At 42.1% G+C, this 23,920-nt stretch overlaps 1 protein-coding gene across 2 annotated transcripts in view; it reads right to left on the bottom strand.

The window, feature by feature from the left end:
- The window catches only part of LATS2 (large tumor suppressor kinase 2), a 50,284-nt gene extending 27,196 nt beyond the window's left edge, over window positions 1–23,088 (bottom strand). Inside the window, exons 1-2 of one of the 2 annotated variants that reach the window (XM_061374411.1) lie at window positions 23,052–23,088; window positions 18,231–18,802 (exon numbers count right to left, since the gene is read on the bottom strand). In XM_061374411.1, coding sequence (XP_061230395.1) covers window positions 18,231–18,569 — 339 coding nt within the window. In that variant the 5' untranslated portion in view covers window positions 18,570–18,802; window positions 23,052–23,088. Of the gene's footprint in view, window positions 1–18,230; window positions 18,803–20,093; window positions 20,216–23,051 lie in introns of those variants that run through there. The other variant, XM_061374410.1, reaches the window with a different exon arrangement.
- Window positions 23,089–23,920: the final 832 nt, after the last annotated feature.

Raw genomic sequence — 23,920 nt, forward strand, 5'->3', positions numbered from 1 at the left:
TTCAGGAATTGACTGATTCCACTGAAATCTCACAAAACTCTCAACATGTGCAAAACAAGGTAAAGATACCTGCACAGAAGGCACTCTCAAAGGTGAGCTAGAACTGGACCCAACCTTGAGGGAAAGGCACACCACACTGCAGAACAGCACTGCTGTTTTAAGAAAGGTACTCCAGTATACCTTCATTTCCAGCTGAGTACCAGGATCCTCATGCATGAAATCCAGCCATGAATAAAAACTAGCATCTCCTACTTTACACTGGAGGCTAGTCTAGGTCTTTGAAGTTCTTTCTCTCAGGTGGGGTCTTGTTGCAGTCTTAGTATTTTACACTTACTAGTAACCAGATCACATTTGTGGCAAGAACAGCAGGCCATCCCTGCACTCCTCCAGACCTGCTTTTCACATTCTGAGCTGTCACAACGATAACATGACTCCTTTCTACCAGCACCCACATACCCACATTCCCCCCTCCCTTTTGCTCCTTTTTCTTTTTTTTTTTTGAGATGCAGTTTCTTACTCTATCAGGGCAGAAAAGTCAAGCTGGACAGAATAGCAGTTCAGTGAAGTTTTCATGATGAGCTTATTCCTCTTCATTAGCAGCAAGTGATGTGTTAGCTAATTTTATTGCTCACGCACTAGCCAAAGATGCATTTGGCTGGCATTACATTTACAAGAATGCTATTTGTGTATCAAAGCATTTCTTTTCAGACACTGAGAGCCTTCCATTGCTCCTCCTACTATAAAGCTACATATATATAGAGTTGTGTATAAAAGAGGATTTTTACAAATATTCACATAGCTTGCATATGATTTCTTAGCCAAACTGGACTTGTAAACTGAGTATTCAGATTCAGCAAGATGAGTTATGAGGTCTGATGTCCAGGAATAAAGCCCCAAAGCACAGAAAAGAATTGTGTGAAAGCCTGGAAGAGCTTTTTGCACTGTCAAAGTCAGCTGCTCCCCAGAAAGTCGCAAGGTGCTGCAAATCTGCAGTGCTTTAGTACTGTTTATTACATTTCTCCATATCTGATTCTACAAACTGAATTTTGCACGTATTCCTGTTAATGGTTCCTCTGTCATTTTTGCTGAGTGATGCCTCCTTAGCGCATTACAAGTTTTCTTATATTTCATCAGATTTTAACATTTTGAGAGTGATACACGTTTCCCCTCCTTTTTTGTAACTTTACATGTTGGGGTTTGTTTGGGTTTGGGTTGCTTGTTGTTTTGGGTTTTTCTCGAGTTTTAAACCATCAGAGCTTTCAAGTGTTTTTATAAATACTCCAAGGCAAGAAAAATTCAACTGAAGACAGTGAAATGAAGTCACCCATTCATGTTCAAGGTCAAAGAGTAATGTAATTTTCCAAACAAGTTTCAAGCATATTCCTGATACAGCCTTTAGAAGTTTAGGGGAGTTTTGTTCCCCTTAATTTTTCTTTGGGGAATACCTCAACAGAACTATAAAGCCTCCAGGCTATCTGGCTGGAATGCATTATCACTGAACTGTTCACTCCTTTGAGGATTTATGCCACAATGGGACCCCAACTGACATCAAGCAGCAATGCACAGTCAGAAAGAAAAAAATGTATCTGAGAAATAGAGTTCCCACTGGGAGACAGACGAAGGCCACTTCTCCCTCAGCCTCACAGTGCAACACAGCACATCCCATGTGACTGAAGAAACACCTGGGGTTTACCTTAATATTCCTAATATTTTTCAGTACAAGCACATACACACACACATGCAGAATGCAAGTGTGCTGGGAAAGACAACTTGGCATAGTTATTGTTCAAAGCGTAGGAAAATGCAGAACTTTTCCATACAATACCATTTCTTAAACACTTGTTGGCATTTTTTAATTTCATATATTAATTGTAATGCTTCTTTTTAAAATTCCCATTAAAAAATATCTATTTCCCTGTTAGGGAAATACAGGTCCAAAAGTAAGAATTTTGGACCCTACAGGTCCAAAAGTAAGAATTGCTGAACACCATTGACTGCCACTCAATGATTTTTAAGACTACAAAACCACCTTTTGTGCTTAAAGCTTTATATGATGGCCAGTAAAGCAGCCTCCTGCAGTTGCAAGATAAAACTCAACTCTACTAGTGCTAGAGGCTAAAAAGAAAAAGAGAAAGAAAAAAAACCCAGCTGGATAAAATATCTTAAGGTCAGGCTTTTTACATGTAAAGCAGCCGCTGCAGAATTATTCACATTCTTAGCACATAGCTGACCGGGACAAGATTCCACAGAGAGGTAAACAATTCCCCCAGAGAGCAGCTGCATCTTCCTCAGCTCCTGAGCTACTGGGAGGGGGAAGAAATGCCCACCGGGGTCCCCAAAACTGACCAGAAGCAGGAAGAAAATCAATGACTGCTTCTGCTCCATGGTAATGCTTCACCCACCTGCTGGTTTTCTGTGCTCAGTGAGAATAGAGAAGTGTAAAAAATAAATAAATGAATGCACAGAAAAATTAAAGTCAGTTGGTAACACACAATTTGATCAATGTCCTAGAGAAACCTTGTAAGCAGTCACCCAAGTCCAGTTCAACAGAGAAGAGGGGGAGAAATACCAGATAATATTGAACAGCACAACTGAAAGGAATACAGTCATCCAGCTTCACTTTTATTGCATAATCAGTCTCAAAAGTATTTTTGAAAGTATAAAACCATTTCTTTCTAGATTTCCTTTTTAAAGGTTGTCCTTTTTAAATCTGGTATTTTCTTATCAGTATTTTTACTCAGTTCACCTCGTCACTACTACTGCTGGCTACCTGGCCAAGTAACACACTTTAATAGGCAAGACACAAAGTACTGAAGAAGCATCTTTCTCACTCCACTTCATTTAAGTGCAAAGGCCGTGATAGTAGTTGCAGGAAAGAAATCCTCTTGCAAGATCCTCCTCAATGTTATCCTCTTAATATCAGTATCACTTCACAAACCTGCCATCTGTGATATCAGCCACAGCAACACAAAAAAATGATCATGTCACTACTTTCAGCATTTATAACTTAGTATTTACTTACTATCTTCAGCTGCAAGTGTGCCAGCAGAATCTACTTCCATCTTGTCCCTGGCTGCCTGTCAGTGTTCCCTGTGCTGGAGGTGTCACCTGCTTCTCTCCTGTCTGACCATGCTGCAGTGCATTCACTCTCAGGGACAGCTGGGTGAGCACAGACCTACGATTCAGCTGTTGAAGCTAACTCTCTGCATTTTGACCCAAGTGAGCTAGGGTTAACTCCAGCAGCAGCTCAGCTGGGGCAGTAAGACCTGGGTGAGAGAAGGAGTAAGAGGAGACAGCACTGAGCAGATGGCCATCTCTGGAGCACAGCTGGAAGAAGGAGAGCACGTGAGCATAGGCTGAGCTTTCTCTCAGCATTTCCTCTGATGGTGGTAGACACCCAAGGCAGCTGCCACCAATCTCAACTTCCCTGCTCCCTTCTGCATCCCCCTGCCATACCCTCAATTGTGCTCATGTCCCTCCCACCATCCCCAAAAGGTTATTTTTAACCTGGATCAGTTCCCTGATCAGTCACCACTCAGCTCCACAAACACTGTGCTGGCACAGCTTGCAGGAATGAACAGGCGGGAAGACGGGTGGCTCTGGCAGCACCACCAAAAGCTGCCCTCCTGCAGCCCCGGCCCAGGAGCCTCCTCTCCTTCCTTCACACACCAACTTACAAACTTCCCAGGAGAATGGAATATGCTTCCGACATCTCACACCATAAGGTTGTCTTTTTTTTTTTTCTTACCTCTGTGCTGCCTTACGAAAGTCTTTAATTGCCGTATTTTGCGTGTTGGGGTCGTATGAGATTTAACAAGCTAATCCCTCTCTTACTGGTGCAGTTATCACTTAATATTTCAAGGCAACAACAGGACATTTTTCAGAAAGACATCTGATCATCTTAAAAAGATATAGCCAAGGGGAAACAGTCTTACATGACAGGCTATAAATCAACATGTTAGACAAGTAATTTTAAACCACAGGAGGAAGAAAAAAATATCTCACTGTATCAAGCCAATAAAAACCCTGGTAACACTGACTCTAGCACATATTGGACCTGTTCCACAGCAACTATATTTCTTAGGAAAATACAGTATTTTGAACTCCTAAGAAGTCTGAACTTGATTAGACTGAAACAAAGGAGAGGGAGGAAAGCAGAGCAGAGGACCATGATTCCACTCATCCTTCTTACACAGTTTAAGTCTGAGGAGGAAGCATGAGAAGGCTCAAGAAGATAAAGAAACTGGTCCCTTGACCAAGTCACTCAGTGCTGACAACATTTTATTACTAGTTGCCAGTAATCGTGGCAGTGGATCAGTCTTCCTCACCTCCCTTCCTCAAGCCTTTACTCAAACTTTTAGGGGACTGTTGTTTTACACTGCTCTCAACCCATGTCACTTAATAGGAGAACAACTGGCAATTGCTTTTCAGGCTTCATTATTAGTATTGTTACCATTACCGTGCATGCTCAGTTGCAAGAATACTGTTCAAAACCAGAATGTTTCTTCTGAGATCTTCAAGAGTACAAAATATTAAGAAATAGTAACAGACAATCACTTTTCTTCCTTGAGAAAACTATTCTTAAAAAGTGATCTTTACAGCAAAATCATGGGCAAAATTTTTCACAGAAGTTTCAAGTTCAGAATGAATCCTGGCCAGTGCTTTGATAGGTAACATGAGCACTAACAAGCACAGTGCTATGTGGCATGGAAGAGAGGCTTCACAATACAGAGTCCCAGAAACTAGGACTCAACAACATGCAGTAGCATGCTGGTAAATGTCTCACTTTCTGGATGAAGTAAAACAATATAGTTTCTACGCACCTGTTTGACAAAGCTGCCAAAGGTAAGGATGTGTGTCTGGTTAGGCAATCGAATTCCAAGTTCCTAAATTTCCCCTGTGAGAATTGGGTGGAGACAGTACTCCTACTGGTTTCTAACCTGTGTGCACGCTGGCAAGTACTGTTAAACAGATGTCATTGCATCACATCACACTGCAGGTTCATGAGAAGATATGTGTTCATGCTCTTTAAGCATGCCAAGCCCAAAACAAAGCTCAGCATCTATGGTAATAACACATAGAGATGGACCCTGATATTTGTTGATCTCGTTCACACTACACCAGTAAGCTCTGAGAGGTCATCTTGGAGCTCCAGAGAAATGTTCTTCACTTCTACTGTCTGTGCATCTTACTAGGGCTTCTGCCTGTGTACACACTGCCTTGGATAGCACTGTGAGACGCAGAATTACAGATGCACTGATACCTGAAGAGCAGTTTTTAAGACACTCTGCTTCCAATGTCAACATTCACTTCCTGTAACAAGCACTGCAAAAGTCTGCTTCCTTTCTTTAAGGCATCCATCAGCTCTTAAAATTATCAACATTATAATTAATTTTAATCAAGCTTTCCAGGAAAGGTACCATCATGTTTTCTTATAATGTCATTACAAAAGCTTGGAAAACTGTGGACACCAACATCACAATTTCAGGAAGAACGAAGGAAAATACCAGTTACGCTTCAAATTACAGGAATATCTTAACTGGGTTTAACTGTCCACAGAATCTGAAATGCAAGCTACTAATATTAAATGGATTAGAACAGATTTCCACTTAAGGCCAAAATCTGTGCCAATACCTCAGTCTAAGTAAATGGACTTCGCATGTGTGTACTGGTGGAACAGGACTCTTTTACTGCGCAAAATAAGCAGCAAAGCTCTGGTCTGATGAAATCAATAGCAATTTTACTGATTTCAGTCAGGACAGAATTTTGGCCCAAGAATCTTCATCTTCTAGCACGATCGGGCTAACATACAGTCCCAGCCTAGATATACATACAGTTGCTCTGCAACCCCACTACTCTTCCCAGCTTTCTCATCTCCCCGCATCCTGCACAGCAGTGCTCAGAGAAGAGAGCCTGGTTCTACCAGAAACTCAGACTGTGCAGGCTCCTCAAGTTCTGTCTTCTGACACAAGCATCCAAGGGACCCCTCTGTTGCTGCAGGTGGGGTCTGAGGAACCAGAACACTGTTACTCAGTAGCTGATCAAATGAAAAGGCTTCCCCCTCCCCCCCCCCAGCACTTCCTGCAATGCTCCATACACTAAAGTCATATACTACTACAAGCTGGCTTGCAGCTCAGTGCATTCCACCGCACTTTGTCACGCTTCCCTGACCGATACTATGCCAGAAATGACTAGCTTTAACAGTTCTCTGGTGAATAAAAGAGCTTTTACAACTCTGAAACAAATCTGAGTTTTTAATTCATGTTAAATCTGCTTTTCTGTTTTGAAGGAACATTTTTAATGCTGCCTGTAATTCCTCTTTTGTGCTTTTTTTCTTACTTTTGCAGTGACTTTTGGGAAGATAAAGGGAAAATTCAAGCTGACTACTTTTTAAACCCTTAAAGAGACCTCTAAAATGCGCCTGAAGGAAGAAAAATATGAACTAGCAACATACAAAGATGAAAAAGATCCACATCAGGCTCATATATATCTAGAAATACGTGGCAATAAGCCAGAAGATTCACAAGACAGCTACCACAGCAAACAAAATCCACAGTACAGCTGGACTATCAAAACAAGCACAGAGCAACATTACCCAAGATTTGCACATTTACTGTTTATTTACTCAGTACCCAACTGAGCACAATCTTGGAGAATAATAGAGACTGCTCCTGCAAACATCCCTTCTACTTAGATGCTCCAAGCACTTGTAGTTATAGACTACACTCTAAGAAACCTTCCTTTGTAATCTCTTATTCAAAGTGCATGCCTTCCATTACCAGAAGAATGTGATCATGAGGAAACTGTAAAACTACGTACTTAACAGAGTTAAGTGCTCATTCTGTCAGTGCTTGGCTCCCCTCTGTAGAATAATACCAGCACCTTGCACGTGCACCCAAAGAAAGGATACCACTTCTCTTCAAGCCAGTTTGCTTTGCTCAGCACATCAGGAACTGTTGGTTCCAGCCCATTCTTGGAACAGAGGTTTTCACCATCCAACCCCATCTCCTGGCTGACCTGCCTATATGCCTGCCCCAATTGCTACTTGTGTATGGAAATAATAAACCTATTTTTACATGGAAAGCAAATCCTTTATTTTCCCAGAAGCAAGAACTGTATTGCAACAAGCATAGGAGCCTGGCTTTTTGAATACAGGAGGGTGCTACCTAAAACCACAAAAAGCAACTAAGCCTTGTGAGCAAAGCATATGGGCAGGATGAGGGGTTAAACATGACTTTAGACAGCAAGCACACAGAAACACTGAAAAGAGAGAAGTGGGGAGGAGGAAAGAAAGGCAACCTAGAACTTCTACATTCAACTAGGGAACACGAAGACAGCTCCTCTGCAGCTAGAGCAAGCAGCAGGAGGACACTGTGGGGAGCACCACTGGGAACCCCACACTGGTTTCCCTGGTATGCAGGGAGTGTTTCTGGCCCAGGCTGCTGCTTCTGCACACCTGAGCACAAGCCCATAGCAAGTACGTGCTGGCTTTAGTCATGCAGGTGGCTTGGGGGCTGAGAGACCAAAACAGCACTTCAGTCTATTTGATTAGGATTTTCACCCTCAAAAACTACATCCAATTTTCAAAGCAGATACTTCCTCAGCTCTAATGTTCTCCAGTTAAAACAACCAGTTTGCTACTAAAGTTTAAATTTGGCTCTGCACCCCATCTGCTCTCCTCCCCAAGCAAATGCCAAACATCATTCTCTCTGCTCGCACATCCAGTTCCTACTTTTGAGCGGGGGCTTCATGCTTCTTATGCTTCCCCTCTGCCCTCATGATTGTCAGTTATCACTTCCCTGCCAGTTTAAGTCTCCCATTGGCTGCCAGGATCAAGGTCAAAAAAAAAAAAAAAAAAAAAAAAGGGGAGGGGGTGGTGGTGGCGTAAAGCTTTGTTTCACTGAGCCTCCTCCCAGACTGAGAAACCAGAAAACCACCATGTGAACGTGGCAAACAAACCGGATCTGTGATCTATTGGCAGGCTTTTCACAAAATTCACAGGTTCAGAAGTTTGTGTGCAAAGAGGGTTGATGGTGCCCTGGCTTGTTTGACTCAGAGTTTTGTCTAGTGCTAACCAATAATCCTATTCCAAGGTAAGATAATGCAAGGAAAAAAAGAAGCTTTATGCACACCTGAAAGTAACATAACTGGCCTCCCCTAGATGCTGTGTGAATGATACAGCTGTTGTTTGGCCCACATAAGGCAGGGTGATGACCAAGTTCACACTCCTGTAGTCACTGAAGAAGCTGGGAGCCAAAACCCTCCTCCATGAGGCAAAGAAAGGAAAATGGTCCTTTGGAAAAAAAAAAAAAAAAAGGAAAAGGAGGAGCCCCAAACCAATAAGGAATCCTGTTAAACACAGCACTTTTTGCCCAAAATAGTGTTCCTGGAGATGCTGAACACACAGCAGGACGTTCTGACCTTCCCAGGAATTTGGGAATAGACAGCTCTGCCCCAAGTACCAGAGCTCTGCCACAGACTGTGCTGCAGCTCAGTCTCCTTTGCCTCCTGAGCAGAGGTGTTCCAGACTCAAGAGGCAACAGCTCCTTCCCTGGCAGCAAATCTGAGCTGGACCTGAAACAGCAAGTTCTCAACCTCCAGCAATTTCTAACTCTTATGAGCCACTGGGAAGTTCCTGGAAAAGTGGAACTGATTTGTTACAGCACCAAAGTAGTACTGAAAAATACTTTTTCTAGGTTACTTTCATGTGGCTAAACCCCCTGAAGGTTCACTGCTCAGTAAACAGAGAGAAGGGGGGCAGGAGGGAGGCACACCAACGCAAAGGAGAATTCTTGTGGCTTGCATTTGAATTTGCTGGCAGTTCCCAGTGAGGTCCTGTTTGTGTAGCATGGGGAGCTGGCTCACCACGCGCCCTCGCTCAGGCTGAGGACTTCTACCTATTTGTAAACTCCAAGACTCTAGGTCTGTGCTTTGCACTGTTGAGCACTGCAACATCTCTCCACCGTTTGCAAGACTGCAACACCAAACACAGGTTCTTCAAAAAGTACCTTGACAAAACCACTCAGTGAACTTAGTGCTTGCATCAGAGAACATAAATAGCTTTTCAGAACGTGAGGGATGGCCAAGGTGCAAGAAATTATCACAGGAAAGACACAGAAGCAAGTTTCCAGCACAGCTACTGTTGAAGTACTTGAGAGAAAGAGGGATTCCACCATGCTCCAGCACGCAGCCAGCTAATCACAATCATGTCTGGACAGCACACATTACACAGGCAATCAGGGATCATCTAAAAGCACAATCAAAAAACTAAGCTGGACAACCATAAAGAACCAGCTTCAGCAAGGTGGAATGAATGCACATTTCTGGAGAAAGCCCTCATCTGGAGCCAGGGCAAATACAGCCCAATATGGAGTGGATTTGTCTTGAAGATCTCTGTCACATGGCCACAACTTTTTCTATTTTTAATTGGGACAAACAGAGATTCTGGGGTTTGTAAACTAGGATTTCATGCACATATTAGTATTTTCACGGTTCCAGTTACACTGGTTGGATTTTATGCATCTTTATCAGGCTGGCATCTGGCAGGAAGGTGGAATGAACACAGCGACTGTGGAAAAACTGGAAAAGGAGCATGAATGGGACAGGTGGCTCATTTAACCACACAACTAAGGAGTCCTGGCACTAAATGGAAGAAAAGACGCAGAGAAGAAAATACATGGGGAGTTACATCTATAATTCTCTAGGATGTCACATAAAACCTTAAAAAGGAGGTTGAAGTCTCTAAAAGAGTTCTTAATAGTTTTCAATTATAACAAAAAAAATTAGCGTATTCAGAGGCACATGGAGAAAATCATCTAGGAGGTGTTAAATATTAGCCATTCAAAACAACAGAGCAGAAAAAGCAATGCAGTAGGAAAAGAGGAAAAGGAAGGAAGAGACTTGAACAGCCCTGAAAATATTTAAGAGTTGATATAATAGAAGAATAAAATGAACAGGGAGAGAACGAAGCTGCAGTGCAGCAGCGATGACCTGAGTCTGTGCTGGCATTTTCTTCTGGTTTGAAATAACCCACATCCAACAGATTCATAAATGGTGGATCAAATCCAAACCTAACCATATAAAGACTTACACAGGAGTAATTTCACACTGCTAGTTGTCTTACTGAAGCCAATTTCTTTGAAGGGCAAGAACCTAACTATATTATCTCTTTGTATCAGCACCCTTCTTCCTAGCATTTTATGTACACAAAGAGTAATACACTGCTTCTTTGTATGCTCTGGATGAAACGAGTAGTTTACACACCATGCATTAGAGGAACAAAGGATATAGAAAACAGTTTCAAAATGCAACAAAAAAAAGAATAATGCAATGGTGAGCAATAAATGGACAGTGGAGCCATCACCACCAAGAAAATCCGAACTACTTTTAAGTTCTCTTTCATGTCTCTCCTGGTTTATTTTAGATATCACTGCATACATGCATTTGCAAGTCACAGAGACAGCTGGTACCAAGGGAACAGAGACTGTATGTACTGGAGCTCAGTTTATGGTAAATTGGGGGGATATACGGACAACACATGAGACATGAACATTCGCTAGGAATCACTACCACCACAAACAGCTGCTGAACAGGATCTGAACGCTGTGCCAAAGGGAACACTAACCTGCTGTGGTCTGCTGAAGACTGACATGGTCAACCTCATAACCAAAAAGCACTTCTGCTGTATTTTGCACTACATAACTATTCACCTTCAGAGTAACAGCGGTGTGATCCTCAGTGCCTAGGCATGACCATGCCAGTCACTGTTTCTCCTTCCAACAGTGGTCTGGTGAGACTTTAGTCAGTATCTTGAATGGTTCCAGAAAGCAGAGACACAATTGTAATAGTATCATGCTTTCAGAACACGCAGTAACAGCAACTTCATTCTACACTTGGGCAAATATGACAGCATTTGACAATTAAATTTTATAATAAAATAGAAGAAAAAGTAGTTTGGTTCCCTTCATATTATGCAACTCAATGCCTGGCTACACTTTTCTAATTTAAATTACTATAAACTCCCATACCTGGTGACAGTGTCAGTATTTATACACAGAGTACAGATGAAATTCTCCCTTTTTTTTTTCCTTCCCATTAATTTAGTTTCAGTTCTGCTGATGAGCTAATTTCAAAATGTCTGCAAAGTAATTTTTCCTGTGGGTACAGCAAGAACAAAAAGTGAGGAAAAAGGACTATCACGGTAAGTTACTCTTCATATAGTTGGCCATGCTTTAGGGGGAAACAAAATTAAAAGAAATAAAATAAAAATCACTGCACACAGGTATGGCCCATACTCCTGTAGCACATGAGAAGGAGTCATGGACTTTTATTTGCATTCTGTCAATACTCCATTAGCAGCTTGAACATGAGGGTTTATTACTTCAGTACCTATCAAAAAAGAATTCTGAGGTTAAATTGAGTTCTAAATGCACATCTTGGATTACCGCTGAAGATTTTAGCATGCAAGAGACCTGAATTCAGTCCTTTACTGAAATCTAAGTTTAACAGTGATTTTTTTAAAACCAAGAAAACCCCCCAATGACAACCAAAAAGCCACCCCATACACCCCCTGCCCATGCAGAGACACTAGTTTTCAACCTCAGCAAAAAAATCACACTGGTTCCTCTCAGATACAAGTTGAACAGAACAGCAGATATTTAGACTGAGAACAGCAACAACAAAAAAAGCAAAAGGAACAGTTACACCCTACTACTATTGTGATATCAACTTCCTGTTATAAGAATGGCGATCTTCACTTTTGGTCACAACAGCTTTTTTTATTCAGAGACTGAAGGTAATGCTTATGCAGAATTTTTAGTGACTGTGATGAAGCCATTTCTTTTCTTATTAAAAAGAAAAAAATAAAAATCCATAGCTCAGCTTTTTCCTGTCAATTAAATTTTAATAAATACAATTTAAGTACCCAGTGCAAATTAATACTGCACCCTGTTATAGCAATATATAATTTTAGACTTTTATATTAACTCCCAAGCTTCTAGAATGATTATCTGACATGTGAAATAGGAAAGCATTAGTTTAAGGTAACTCAAGTTTCACACTTATCTACAGTTGAAGTCTAGTATCTGATTCCTGTTCTGTCATTTCAAACATAATCCTACTACCAAGACACAATTTATTCTACAGTTTTGCTAAAGAAGAAAGGGCAGAATTTAAAATTGCAGTCTTGTTCAATGTCGTATCACTGCCCAGTTGTCTAGAAGCCACATCTTGTCATGTGAAGAACATGCAATCACCTACTACTGCTAAGGGATACTTACACCACCACAGAAATGTAAGGGAAAAGGCAAAATTCTTTTTTTTGCCTTCTGCAGGACATATTCCAAGCCATGCTCACACAGAGCAAAGGCAAGAGCACCTTCCAAAATATACTGCAGAAACTGCATCATGACACAGGGGATTTAAGTATATTCACTAAAACAGGGTCATTATGAAGCAACAGCAACACAGGGAGACTGGAGACAAGAGAAACAGGATAGAATAGGTAGGTACTGGCTCAAGAGCAATCCTCTACTCTTGCTTTCAGACTCTGCAAAGGTATGACTCACTTTTTTCCCTGAAGCAGTTAAGAACTGAAATTACTTAAGGGGCTAACTTCAGACATCTTGGTGGGAAAACGTGTTCTTTTACATGCTTTGATGGAAGAACACCAGATGATACTGGAAACTTCTCAAAAATGAAACGAAGGTTGAAGCAAAAAAAGGGAGGTTAGAAAAAAAGGAAAAAAGTATAGGAAAAGCTTATGAAACAAGCTCTCAACACATCAGTAAAGAGAAGACAGAATGAACAGCTTACCTTCAAATGAGGGAGGCAAACGAACACCCAAGAGACTGTTGGCCTCAATTATCAAATCTACTTCAGTTGCTAAAATAAATTCCTTCTGCATTCAGCAGCGAGTGCCCTCGTTTGAGGGTCCCCTTTTTAGTCCTTGTAACCCAAAAATACTTATATCCTCCTGACCTGCAATGTAGTTCATAGTGACTCTTGCTACCTCAAATGTATGTCCCACAGAATAACCTAGGCAGTTAACAGCTCATTCTGCAGGTATTTTTCATTAATCTCGACCCAAAACACCCAGAAGATGACTAAGATGCTCATCTGGAGGTTTTAGTAAACAGCTGGGCAAGCAGAACTCTTAACACAGGTAATGTCTACCCAAGCAGAAGACAAAATGTTGTTACAGGACAGGCCAATGTTACAAAATCAATTCCCCCATTTACTCGGGGCTATTACAAAATTTGCTGCCCTTCACCTTGAAGGCAAGTTGCATTTTTAGCCTTGTTCCCTTAACAACCAAATCACAACAGATCTTTCACTACAAGGAAAACTCCAGCCATGCACTGCCTGTTACCAAAAGAAAACTTGCCATTGTATCTGTTTCCTTGCATCACTACAACAACAGAATGGAAAGTCATAATGGTCAGTACCACAATGCTAAATAGCACATGGATTATATGTGGACAAGCATGACCTAAAACTTTTTATAGAAAAAACAGAATGCAAAACATAAAAGAACTTTCTGCCCAAGGTCTATTTGGCATAGCAGAATTTCCCTCACTTAAAGAGGTGCAAATATTTGTTCAAATTGAGGTAAATAATGTATTCCCCATTATCCAAGTTGTCCAAAATCAAGCCGCATTCCCAAATCAGGGTAGAATCTTTACAAAATGGGTTAAATAAAAAAGATGCAAATCCATAATGAACAGATCAAAAGAATCCTGGAAGGGAAGAAGGAAGAATTGAGAAAGAAGCAAACAAAAAACCACCCCACTTCTTCAAACTGAATTCCATGAGTCCAGTGTAACACAGATGACAAGATGTGATATTCTTAGACACATTACAGTACCCACAAACACCATTCCTCTTCCTTGAAAGACACTATAATTAGTGGCCAAAGGACAGATCTTCCCCTCTGGAATGTTCTGATAGTGGCACAGGTGGAGAGTACATTTTTTATTACACAGATATTTATAAAAGCCTCTGCAAAAAATGAAGCATTAGAACTTCCCCACTTCATATAGTCACAGTTGTACAGCGCATAGTAGTACATGATGCATGTTACTGGATGTACATAGCCTGTAAAAAAATCCTAAACCATCACTTTTTCTTTAAAGTAGCTGCCTAAGCAAACCATGTCTATAAATCTTTACCTAGAAAAGGCACTCTCCCTCAAAGAAATTTGCTTGAGGCCAGGGGGTGGGGGTGGGGGGGCGAATAACTGACGTGTGTAACGTTCCACAGTTCATCTCAAACTGCTGCAGCCCACTCTAAATTACAATGTCAGTGGCTGTTTATACTTGAAGGAAGTACAGTAAATACACTACAGCCTATTCAGGTTCCTGGAACGTCACTGATCATATGCTCAATTGCATCTATTCATTAGAAAAATCCAATCCACAACAGCAGCTGCATTTACCACCACACCCCAAATGCCAACCAGTTGCCCCAGGTGATTCCAGCGGTTTACCAGCCCACAGGACAGATTCTCCACACTCTTGTCCCTCCACAGTAACTGCAAGTTACACTTCCAAACCCAGGGAGTTTCATTTCCAATTAGCTGTGCTTTTAGCTTCAAGCTTCTGCAACAAAAAGACATTGCATCTTTTGCAGTCATGTCCTGCAAGTTTCAAAACCATTTATGCTGCACCAATTATTTTTATTGAAACTTACTAAATAATTACTGTTGAAAAGATGACTTACACAAACAACAGGCAAGTTACTCCATTTGTTTGAGAAGAACTATGACTAATTATGTGTGTAATTTTGTTTTGTATCTCTTAAAAAAAAAGAGTGTGTAATCCTGGCTATTGATCTGAAAGAAGCCACGTCCCCGTTAAGGTTTTGGGGCCAGATTTCACTATAAAATCATAAGCCAAATGATGTCTGAAAATAAATCACTGTGAAAGAACATGAGTCCTTTAAAGGATACACAACTTCCTAATCAGTTAAAAAACAAAACAAAACAAAACACCAGAAACCTGTTTTCACATCTAACACCTGTGATGATTGTAACTGAAAGACACAAGAAATTTTTATTTACTTGATGAATTACACTGCATTTTATATCCTTGTTAAATTTACCAACCCCTCATAACCAGTTATGTCTGTGTGGGTGTTTCACAGAGCAATAATAAAGTTGTAAAAGATTATGTTTTCTTTTTGTTTAATTAGACCGATTTAATCTTAAAACTTACAGCCACTTAGGCAGAAAAGGGAGCTACAAACCTTACCTTTATGTTACCTAACAGACAACATCACTTGCAGTATGCAAAATGGTTGTTAGAATCTAACCATGCTACAGATGCACCAGATGACTGGAGCTGACAAGAATGATAAATGGAAGTATTGTCTCACCTACCTCTAAAACTTATATTCCTTTCTTGTTAATTATGACTGCTCTCCTTCACCCTCCCAAAAATCCTTATTGTGGTCCAATAAACAGACTGAAGAAGAATCTCAATCTTTGCATGGTGGCCACCAGAACAGACCACTTACCACAAGGTTAGGATACTTTCCAGTGTTCCCAAATCCAACTTGAAAACAGAGTTCACAAAAGATGAAACTGAATAATGCTATAGCTATCTATTCATTCTTCACACCTTCCAAACCCACCCATGATTAGAGCTTCTTAGGGCAAATGGCTAACTTTGGGAAATTTGCAGCTGCTGAACAACTGATTAGTGCACCATGAAGCAGGATCAGGAGGTGTAAGATCTTGTTCTCTGCGCACCTACAGTTGGGGAAGGTTCAAGAAGACCATAAGCTGTTCATGGACTGAAATCTTTAACCTCTAAACATTTGCTGGTGGTATTTGAAACAGGGCAGGAGGGGCTACAATCACCAACCTCACACTAGCATTGGGTCCAGAGGTAAATAAAATCATCCCCAAAGAAACTGAAGCTGACTTCACTTCTCTGTTAAATCCAAGATATCTTAGTTGCCTACAGGACTACAGAAGACATCCATGAGGTAGGTATTTAAAGACTCTGATTCACTAGCAGGGACAGGGTAGCTTGGGATGGCTGATTTACTACACATCATGCTCTCAAACAGTTCAGCATTTGATTCAAAACAGCTCAGGCACCAGGAAGAAAGAATTCAGAGGTAGTAATCAAGTCTATCACCCTACACCACGTCATCCCCAGGGCCAGATACCATTCACAGCATCAAGAAACTCCATTCATTCGCAACGCCCCAGGACAGGCAGCCTTCATACGGCCTGAACTCAGCATTTTTAGCCACAGGACTCCAGTCTTGGAACCCCTGTCTGGACTCTAGCCAATGTGATCCTACTCATGCTTAGGTATGAACATCAAACACACCTAAGCGATTGGCCAAATAATGCCACCTCCAGGCAACAAGTCACAAGCTAGGAAGAAAAGCTAAAAGTGAGGATGGAAGTATTATGGTCAATGAGGGGAAAAAAAAAAACAAAACAACACAAAAACAAACAACAACCCCCCCCCCAAGAAACCCCCCCAAAACCTCCAAAACAAACAAAATACACAACCCTCCAAAAATGTGCAACCAAATTTAAGAAGGTGGAAAAAATCTTCACATCAGAGTCAGAACTGGGCTCACCGTCAGTGCTCTATTAAAAGCAATACTGTTACATGAACATTGAAGTCAAAATAGCTAAAGATATTAAAACTTCATATATCTAGAGCATTACACTGCCTTCAATACCAACAACACATTTTAACAGGTGTTCAGGTATTTCTGTTTTATATATTGGCTTAACATCCCTGTGCTGTAGTGTGCTCAAAGTATTTTCCAATATTTCAGTCCAACGAGCCTGTTCTGTGTGTGAGTGATTTGTCTATCTTACTTACCAAATGCACATTTCCAATCCAGAATCCAGCTGTGCTCATTTAACCTTGGCTCACACACACAGCGAGTGTTCTCATCCTAAACAGCTAGGGAAATGTAAAGGGTAGAATTCTAAAAAACACCATGTTTTCATGGCATGCTTAAGACCAGAGAAAATCCCTAGTTCCTCCAGTTAAATAATTCAGTACAGCATCTTGGTTCACTGGACTAGAAAGTGTTTAGTTGTAGCACAGCACTTCTCATTGGATCTGCAATCTCCTCTATGCTCACACAGCATGAACTCTTTGGAATAGCAACAGCACTAATTAATGTCTATATGGGTCCAGAGAAATGATGACTTTATAATAATGGCTGATGTTAGCTTTGTTATACAGATTCACAATATAGTCTAGGAGAGGCAAGAGACTCACACTCTGCATGAGTAAATGGAGTTGGAAGTCCTGAAATCAAGGAAATGCTACTGAAAGCACCTCAGTTTAAAATCTCTTAAATTTGTATCACAGACTACAAATGGACATACTTCAGCTTGTCAATAACTGCCATTCAATCAAATGGGGGGGAAGTCATTTCTACAACAACCAGAATCTGAACCCAAACCAGCACTTTATCTGAAAAAGCAAAACCTTAAATTATTCCTGAACAGAGGTGAAAGTCAATACCAACACTGGAAGCACATGCAAGATGAATGCAGCACAACACAGACCATGTGCTGGACCAGGTGAGTGGCCTTTGAATTAAGAATATGTTCTATAATCCACTTCAGAATGACAAAAGCAAACATCCCTGTGCCAAGTCCCTTATCTAAGACAGGGCTACCGCATCTTGCTAGAAGCGGGGAAGGTGAGGGAGAAAGGGTATGTACCCAACCACTGCTGCTTGCTGAACATCCAGCCAGTGCAACCACCAAGTGAAGCGTGTAGAATTCAAAGACCATATACTGTCTCAATTATTTCTTCTAGTTGCTTCTTACAGAAACTTAAGCTTAGATGTGCTAGATTAAATTCCATCCTACTCACAGCTAAGGCTTCTTCCAGTCTTGAGGGAAACAAGAAGAAGGAAGGAGAGCAAGGAAGAAAAAAATTGAAAGAAAAAAAAAAAACAGACGAGGTACCCTGATCAGCCTTATACATCAAGTGGAGAAATCCTAAGGGAATCCTACAGGCCACCATGACCATTTTTAACATGAATTATTCCCATTCCAGGCACATTGCTTGACAGCAGGTCATCTACTCTGCTAGTCATACAGCAACACAACCGTCAGAAAAACCGGTACATTTTGTCAACTGTCAAGTTTGATAACTGCCATCAAAATCCTTTGTCCAGTCCCGGGAATAAACTTGTTTTGAAGGCAGTGACAATCCCCCCTCCAAACGCATACATACCTGATCGCAACCTGCATTCACCAGTTCCTGGAGCATCTGCCTGTTTACTTCAACAGCTGATGTAGTACTTGACTCATTAGCAAAAGGCAGCAAAGAATACCTAATTTCTCGCAGAGCTTTCTGATATGGTCCAAACTTGGGTGTCTGTCTCATCTGCTGCTGCCTTGCAGCATCCTTCCCTATTAAAATCTTATGGTCCAGCGAAGGTTCACTGCCTGGTCCAATAGGTAGTCCTGGACCTGAAGATTTGGATGGTTGCTTCAAACCTTCTCGAATCTCTTGTAACCTTTGTCTGCTGTTCCCAGAATATGTTGTAGCAGGAAAAGTCTTTGGCCTCATTGTTAATCCAGTTTTCTCTGAGCATAAATACAGCTTTATTCTTAATTTTTTTAAATTACTTTCTTTCAAAAAAGTGTCACTTGATGGTATCAGTTTCTTGTGAACATAATCCTTCAAAGAGAAAAAGGCAAAATTTTCAAGTTTCTGCCAACGTTTTACTTCAGCTTACAATCTTCACATTTCCTACAGAAAATGAACATCCTTGGAATCATCATTTTGCAGACTGACAGTGTCTGAAACAAAAGAAAACAGACAGTACATGCAATTAAGTAGATATTAGAAATGCCTCTGAAGGGACAGCATGAAAATGAATCAAGTGAAAGTCAGTCAGTTTAACCCATTAAGCTGTCACAGCCAGATACTCTTTAATGATTTTATCTGTTTTTGAATTTAGGATTCCAAACTCTTTTATCAACATAATAAATCAATAAACTTTAATGTTTCATTTTCAAAATAAATGAAAACAAAACCCTTAAAAACTCCAAAGTTTCAGAATTTTCAGTACTCAACCACAAGTTTCCCACCCAATTGCATAACCAAAGCCTGGACGAGCCTATCCTATTTCATAATTAGGGAAGAGTATGCTCATGAAATGTTTTTCCCCCACTTAAGATTTTGTTTATTTTACACTAGCCGAGTTCAGTTTCAGAAGTTTATGAAAAAGATTTATAATGGAAATATTGATGACTCTAACCATAGCAACTTTTAGTATTTCAATAACAAAGTGAGTAACAGAAAGACAAGATATTTTGCCTTTTCCAAATTAATATTTTAGCAAAGCCTGAAGGTAAGAATTCTCCCCAGAACTGGAAGGAAGAGAAGAAAAGTGGAGGAGGGTATATAATATTTCATTAGCTGTGCTTTATAGGGAAGAAAGGGAAAAGAGGGCTCAATGGAGGTACACAGCAACAGCAGAAGTGGCAGAACCAGCTCAGATAGTATCCCACACAGAAAAGACTTTGAGACAGCCTCATGCACCTCTTCTGACATGCAGCACAGAACTATGCAGCATAGCTCAGCTACCCAGCAACTTATGAACTCTGTGCAGCATGAAGCGAGAAGAATCCTACCTTAACTAAGTCCTCGTGGCATCATCATAACAGAAACATTACATAATTATGCATTCTGAAGAGGATGAAAAAGGTAGCTTTATCAGAAATGTCACCCCCCTACTGATGCTGCTTATGCAAGTTTGCCTCTGCTGCTGCTATTAAGACTTGGCAAAGTGAAGCCCAAATGGTGCTCAAGCCACTTTGTAGGGAAGGTCAGAATTTTGTTCAGTTGTTTTCAAATTGCAAATACAGAAGAAGGTAACATACTGTATGTTCCTCTCTGTCACTCAGAAGTCAAACAGTTTTTGGTTGGGTTTTTTTTTTAAGGCACTTCACTTCTGATCATAGCACATTTATCATTGGAAACAGTTTCTCCAGGAAGTGTTGTTCGTACTAAAATTCAACTCATTGCAACAACTCCTCCTGATAGCTGTAGCATTCCCCAGCAAAAGAACCATTTCAATAAGGTCACCATAATTTCTCACTGCCAAACAGTTTATTCCTGTGAAGGCCAAGACAATCTGGACACCTTCACCTCCGAAGCCCATCATCAACTCCTTGTTAGCACAGAGTTCAAGCTTTCCCCTACAAGCAAGGACTGAAATGCAACAGTGAAGTCAGGCCCCAGACTCTTTTATGATGGTTCATCAGTCTGAAATGCAGGAGCACAAATTAATCACTTGAGATTAATCCACGTCAACGTCTTTCAGTTAACTGAAAGTTAAGCTGAAGTTTTAGTGACCATTTAAATCTTAGCAAAAGACACCTATAATGTAGTCAAGGTCCTGAGCTCCTCCACTGAGTACTTCCCTAAGGATATCCTGCAACCCTAACTCATCAAGGACTAACAGTGACATAAAAGTCCACACGCACAGTGGAAAGGGTTTGTCACTTTTCTGAAAGTGCTAAAGCTGTTCATCTAGATTTTGGTATTTTCAAAGACGACAAATCAGCTTTTAGTCAAAAACAGATCAAGCTTTCATTGTTCGCAATGAAGACAAATGGATCTCAAGAACTCAACTTTTTCTACTCAGAGCAAAAGATAACAGATAACCTTGCTAAAAAAAAATCCCACAAACAAAAACAAAACCAAAGCAAAATGAAACACCCACAAAAAAACCAACCCAGCCTGTTAGGATTACATCATACCTAGCTGATACTGAAAAGATACAGAGCAATTAATTGGTCTGTAACAGTCTTTCTTTTCCTGACAGCAGCAGGCACCATATGGCTAGGTTTAGGAATCCGAGTTCTTCCTTTTCAGTCCCTATGCCAATCCTCAGGCCTAGGACATGCTGGGAAGCCTGCAATCCCCCCACCTTTTTGCAGCAAAGAACTGCTTTCCCACTTACACACATGCTTCGCATAAAGAACTTTGTGACCTTTAGCCTAAGCTCGAGTCTAATAATGCTAGGTCAAGCCAGCTGGCAGCTTCCTCAGCTTACAACACTGCTAAACCAGAAAGAAACTCTGATCCTTTAGACAGCATGAATGAGAACAGCAACAACAGTAAGTACTGGAGCAAACTGCAAATGTGGTTTGTATTTTGCAGAAGGGTTTTGGTTTTTTTAACTAAATATGTAAAATAAGCCAAGAAATCATAACATTAAATATTACAGATGATTTACAGAGAAAGGCAATCTGCCTTTCTTTTTACAATCCAACTGTGATTTGCATTTTTAGCAAAAAAGGCTTGTGTACTTTAAAAGATAAGCAGTGTGTCTAATTCTGTCTAAGCATTTATGATGGTACACCTGGATTTGGATAACTCCAAATCCTAAGCTGCACCTTGCCTAGAGCGTGAATGTATCAATAGCCTTCCTGCCATCAGAAGAATCGATTTTTTAGAATTATTTTTGAGCTTCAAGCCATTGTGACTTAACAATTCTAATGGTTTGGGGCTTTTTTACCCCCCCCAGATATTCCATGCTCTGCACAAATTATAAGCGTGTCCATTATCCTTATTTCAAGTAAGTGCAGCATTACTTCAGTTGCATAAAGTTGTAACAATTTTTTATAACTGAATGTTTTTCTTTATTTGAGAAATACCAACAGCTGCTCTGGCAGCAGTCAACCAACCATGCTGAAATAAATATGCTGATGCCTGTTGTCCCAGCAGCACTAGCTATTCACTCTGCTGTTTCTTCATTCACCAACAGGCTACAGGTGCTATCGGCTGTGGAGCTGAGACACAGGCAAGAAGCTAAAGCTCAGTTGTGTTTGAAGAGCTAAGTCCCAAACCTTGAACTCACAAGCTGCTTTCCAGTCTATAACCGTGCAGGCTCTCTAGCGAGCTGAACTAGAGATCACTGCAAGGAAGGAGTGAAGTTTTAAGGAACTGCTACAATTCCCTTCCCTCTCTCAATTTACAGGTATTGCTTTGGCTTTTTGGATCACAAATTCAGGGAAACAGGTATCCTCCACTCTGTACCGGAGACACAAGATTGTTTGGCGGAACTGGCTCAGTAAATATTATACAGTCAGTACTCCCCTTTATAAGTGGGCATATGGTGAAAGTGAAAAGAACTGAAGCGAGGATTTTTCCCCAAGTCATTCCTCCTCTCCTTCCTTCGGCTTACAAAACTCCAAAAGTAACTCCGTGCCCGTGTCCAACTGCCAACCATAAGCACTGGCCCAATCCAGCGCTGTGTGAAACAGCTCACCTTCCCCATCCACAGCAAACAAGCAGTAACTGACCGCAGAGCTCGGACACTCCAAGTAAGCTTTTTTTTGCGTCATTTGCGCCAGTGCGCTTGTCGAGGACGGGGGTATTTCAACACGCACACCACTCGGGAGGCTGCGGAGAGGGTGGCGAAGTGCTGAATTTTGGCAGTGACCTTCAGCTGACTGGGCACAGCAGGGCTCCCGCCGCAGCCTAGCGGGACGGCGAGGGCTCCGGACTCCTCGCTCGGCTACCCCGGCCCTCGCCTCCTCCTCCAACCCCCGGGCTGGCCGGGAGTATCTCCGCGGAACGTGGGCGCCCAAACTCTTCCTTCCTCAAACCCCAAACTCGCTCCTTTCGCAGGCAGAAAGCTCCCAAAATAAACTCCGGCCACTGCATTTACCAGCAGCTCCGGCCTGCTGGGGCACCCCGCGGAGACGGGTCCCATGGCAGGGGCGGAGGGGAGGCCGTGCTATCCGGCCCGGGGCAGAGGCCCCAGGCGGGCGGGACACCCCCGCGCGGGCTGGGCTGTCACACGGGCGTCCGGAAAATGTCGGAGGGTGCGGACAGGGCGCCGAGGCTGCCCCTGGGAGGGACACACACACACGGGACGCTCCCTCTTGCTTCAAGGACCAAGCCGCCTTTGCTCCCTCCGCTTCTCCACACGACTTCACTCTCAGGGAGCAGCAGTATGGGGCGGTGAGGGAGGGGGGCGCTTACCCCCGGAGTTGAGAGGAAAATCGCCGCTCCCACCCACCCTTCGCTCACCTCCTCGGGGCGCCCAGCGCCACCGCTCGCCTCATCGGGCACCGTCAGGATTCAATAGCGGAGGAGGCGACGGCGCGAGCCGAGCTCCATCTTCTCTTCGCCGTCCCGGGCGCCGAGTGCGGGGCGCAGTCGGGACATTCGCTACATTGTTGGCATTCCAAAAGCGTCACGTGACCCGCGGTGCCCGCGTCATTCCACTCCCCCCTCCTCATCCCGCCCGCCCTTCCCGGCGCATACCAGCGGGGGGAGGGGCTTCTGAGGCGGGAAGGGCGGGAATGGCCGTTAAGGGCTGCCAAGGGCTGTCAAGGGCTGTCAAGGGCTGCGGCAACCTGAGGGGTGGTTGTGGCACCTCGAGGGGACCGGAGGGCAGAGGGGAGGCTGTCTCACTCCCCTCCATTCTCCGGCCCCTTCGGGGTTTCCTCTTTTTACAAGCTCCCTGTGGCGCTTTACCCTCACAGAACTCACTCCACCTCACCATAAGCCCACACTGTTGTTTGGGGAGACGGGTGGCTGAGGGAATGGTGCTGCCTTCACTTTCTGAGGTAAAGAGAGCTGAAGCAGGAGGCTTTGCAGTGTCTGCTGCTTGTCAGGTGCCCCCAAACTAATTTAACAGAGTTTTGTGGTGATAACCCCTTACTACCATTATTCCTTCCATGCTGAGCTAACTATTTGCACACACAGAGTCAAGACCATCAGTCCCTACTTGGGCTTTTCTTTTGGTTTCTGGTTTGGTTTAGGGTTTTATTTATTTATTTATTTATTTATTATCATTTTGAGGTGGTTACTTATTTTTCATGTGCTTTCATCATGGTAAGGAGACAAGGGAGCTATAAGGTGTTGGAGGAGGGCAGCCAGGAAATTCGCATCTG

Source organism: Neopsephotus bourkii, unplaced genomic scaffold, assembly GCF_033783945.1.
Source record: "Neopsephotus bourkii isolate Nb327-2 ecotype Australia unplaced genomic scaffold, CSIRO-AGI_Nbou_v1 NB_1638, whole genome shotgun sequence".
Classification (NCBI taxonomy): domain Eukaryota; kingdom Metazoa; phylum Chordata; class Aves; order Psittaciformes; family Psittacidae; genus Neopsephotus; species Neopsephotus bourkii.